The sequence below is a fragment of the Plectropomus leopardus genome, chromosome 19 (genome assembly GCF_008729295.1).
Source record: "Plectropomus leopardus isolate mb chromosome 19, YSFRI_Pleo_2.0, whole genome shotgun sequence".
Classification (NCBI taxonomy): Eukaryota; Metazoa; Chordata; class Actinopteri; order Perciformes; family Serranidae; genus Plectropomus; species Plectropomus leopardus.
This window is the reverse complement of record NC_056481.1, coordinates 17,800,199-17,804,057: the sequence shown is the minus strand read 5'-3', so window position 1 is coordinate 17,804,057 and position 3,859 is coordinate 17,800,199. Positions and strand designations below refer to the sequence as shown.

Here is a 3,859-nt window from a genome sequence, read left to right as displayed (position 1 = left end):
TCATATTTCCGACTCTCTACGATATGACCTTTGATCAATTGCCCTGGTGGCCTGTAAGCGTTCAAACTCATGTCGGCTGTTACGGTCCGGACTGAGGTTTGCCAGTGCCCTGCTCCCACCACCTACATCCTCCTCATCATCATCGCGGCTTAGGAAGGCCAGCTCATTTTCATAGCAGAAGGAGTTAGAGCTGGGGACTAAGAACTTGTTCTCCACCATGTCCTTGGCACTGCAGCGGGGGGTGGACGGCACCTCGTAGGTTTTGTGAAAGTGAGAGTAATCCACCTTGTACAGGTTCTTCTCCTCAAACAAGACTGGCTCGAAACGGTGACCCCAAAGGACCTCAGAGGCCAAGTAGGAGCTGCGAGCCTGTGTTGTCATGGCAGTCGCTTCAACCATCCCCTCCAAGATGACGACAATTTCAAAGTCTGCTGTCTCCAGGTCTTGTTTGCTGATCCCAAATAGGGGGCTTTCCTCATCTATCTCATGAAGAATAGTGATGGGTGAAACCAAGAAAATCCTGTCCAGGCCTTTATCAAAGCCCACGTTAATGTCTATCTGGTCAAGAGGAATATATTCCCCCTCATCAGTGATCCGAGGTTTGATGAGCTGTGCCCTGACATGGGCCTCTACAATGTGGCTTTTACGAAGGTTTCCTACTCTCCACATGAGGCACAGCTTTCCATCCCGCATGGCAATGACAGCATTGTGGCTAAACAACAGTGTTTGTGCTCGCTTCTTAGGCCTCGCCATCTTGGCCATTATGGCGCCAATCATAAAGCAGTCAATGATGCAGCCCACTATGGACTGGAAGACCACCATGAAGACGGCCACAGGGCACTCTTCAGTAACACAGCGATAGCCATAACCTATTGTAGACTGTGTTTCAATGGAGAACAGAAAGGCAGCCACAAATCCATTGACCTGTAGGACACATGGAGTGAAGTTGTCATCTCCGGCGGGGTTATCCAGATCTCCATGCAACAAAGCAATGACCCAAAAGGCTAAGCCGAAGGCCAGCCAGGAGACAACAAACACAAGGGTGAAGACTACCAGCATCCATCGCCAGCGAATATCAACACATGTGGTGAAGATGTCAGACATGTAGCGCTGTGACTTCTCTTCCATATTGGCAAACTGCACATTGCACTGGCCATTCTTTTTGACAAAGCGGTTGCGGCACTTGCGGCGTGTGTGGATCTTGCCATTGCCAAAGCCGTTCATGCCATGCATGGTAGTGAGGCGGAGGCCCTCTTCCTCAGATGACACAATGCTGTAGCGGTTGATCCTTCCCACACTCATGCTCCCGGCGGCGCCTCCAGCTGCAGGGTCAGTGCAGAAGAGCAGGCCCGGTGTGATCGAGGCCTCTCACAGCTTGATCACTGACTAAGCTGCATTTTAGTGAGTCATAGACAGGGAGTTGGGTGGGAGCCTTGTGCTTTAATCCAATCCCTGCAGAAAATGTCAGAAGAGGAGAACAATGTAAGCGTCTTTCCGTGACATATTGGTCAAATCACACCATACCTGTGTATAAAACATCATCTAACAACACCCATCAAAGCTTTTAGTGAGTAAATGACAAAAACATTGTAAAGCATACAAAATCATTTTGCTACTGGCTCACAAAGAAGGCCACTGATATTAGCAGATAATTTCACAGACTGAGCTGTCTTTCTGTTAGTGCCCAAATGACCAATTTACCATCATTACCTACAGTTTTTTTATGTGTTCTTATTCAAATAAAAATGTGTTGTTATTTTCTTGTTGATGGTTGTCGTTGAATATTCTAGACCAATGGTTCCCAACTGGTCCAGCCACCGAATCCAGGTGCCTCTACAGTCATTAGTTCAAGGTCCACACGTGAGAGAAATGACCACATATTAAATTTAATTTCACAAAATGTAAACAGCATATGGGCTTACAACACAATAAAAGAAACGCGTATTGCAAAAATAAAGTGCAGTTATTTAAAACGTAGTAAATAAATAGCATTGCAGCCCAAAAAGTTCATAATATTACTCAAAGACCAGTGACACTGCAAAGGCAAGGCGTGTTACTATGCCAAATAATACCAAAAACAGGGCATTAAAATAGTCACTGTACTTGAAAAAAATCTCTCTCACTCCAGAAATTCACTGTACTTCAAAAGAGTGAACATGAACTAATGCAGTGACGGTCTACTAGAGACCAACTTTTGATATGTTTGTCCTCTTGCAAACTCTAATAATGAAAATATTAGGAAACTATAGAGCGCCCCAGGAATGAGTCCTAAAATCTGTATGAAATTGTGCCTTTAAATAAGATCTGTGGTTAAAACTAGATTAAGAAACTTTCATGTTTTGTTCTACAACATAAAATATGTTTGTAAATACCCCTCTCGAGAATTTTGAAGCTTTTATGTGTCTTAAAATATGTGGTTGCTAATGGGTGGCTAAGTGAGACTACAGAACGTCATTATGCTGAGCATGGCTTTACAGCCTTGATGTGATAGACTTAACAGTGGATGTTAAGTCATGTGACTGTAGTGTTGTTAGTGTGTGGCCTAACATTAGCTTTTTTAATCTGGTGATTGTATTTAGGCTTCAAAAATCACAACAGTGAAGATTATCTTGCTAAACAAAATGTGTAAGTATCATAAATGTTTGTTTGCCAAAGAGCTTCTGTTCTGCAATGAACCAACCAAAACCAATGTAAGTCCAATGGAAAAATCCCATAGGCTTTTTGACAAGGGAACCAGGGCATCGTTAACGTCCCCTGTTGGCCTACAGAAAAATGGAGCACTCTGTTGGTATTATGATATTTGTGTTAGCAGTGAAGTATGTTCACCCCCCCCCCCATGCCATTTTCCAGCACAAGGTATGTAGTGTTAGTATCCATAATACCGCTTGCTTCAGTTAATTCACACTCCTCCTCACCATCTCACGCTCTTTAAACATCACGACTCAAAATCCAATTGGCCCTCACTGAAGGGTCCTCATGTCTTTTGATGTCGGCTTGATCAGTGAAGAACTGGCCTCACAGCAGATCTACTTCTGTCACATGGCATTTCCTGTGCTTTTCTCTTTCAAATTATAAAGAGTGTTGGCAGTGGAATAAGTCATCACCTACCAGATGTTTATTATTCTGTAATGAAGAAATTGACCGTCATGTGAGCCACTATTTGTAACTGGTTAGGTGATTTTATAAAATGAGTAGGGCTGTCATATTTTAGGCCTTCCAGTGATAGGGATGGCTATCACATGTAGGCTTTCAGCATGTCTTGGTTGTATTTATAGTTTATCAGCAGCATGCCATGCAGTCATCACACATCCAACAGACAATCTGCGCTCTTCTCTCCCTTTTTAAGTTTGCCGTAGCTCTTTCACCACAATACTTTTTAGAGGAGTGGAGGTGTTTAGGTTGTATGTGTGTATTTAAACGTACTCCTAGGGGACTTGTATATGTGCCACTAATTCCATGGATATGCAATTGCAGATGCTGCATACAGGGATAGAGAGTCAAGGACTATTTATTTGACCCCATTCTGCAGTATTATTAATCATGTTGTGAGAATGCAGTCAATTTATAGCACCTTCCCGTGGTGCTCCATACAAGTAGATTTCTCCCCTGTGCAATGCCCCGTATAACATAAAATTGTAATTACACATTGCAACTTTAGCTTGCAAGACAAGTTTTTGCATGTAAAACACACTTGATAATGTATGGGTCAAAATGTAAGTGTGGAATGTAATGAATCTGCAGTATGTCAGAACGCCTGTCAAATTATTGTTTCGTTTAGGCAGCAGATAACCTGGACACTGCGTTGGATGTTGAGCCTCAGGGTCAAGGAGTTTTTTCCCATGGGGGCTGGACTGAGGCC

At 43.3% G+C, this 3,859-nt stretch overlaps 1 protein-coding gene across 1 annotated transcript; it reads right to left on the bottom strand.

Annotated features, from left to right (window-relative positions):
• On the bottom strand, positions 1-1,302 carry kcnj12a (potassium inwardly rectifying channel subfamily J member 12a). The gene has a single exon (XM_042507900.1). The coding sequence runs from the start codon at positions 1,300-1,302 to the stop codon at positions 1-3; it is 1,302 nt and encodes a 433-aa protein (XP_042363834.1).
• Positions 1,303-3,859: the final 2,557 nt, after the last annotated feature.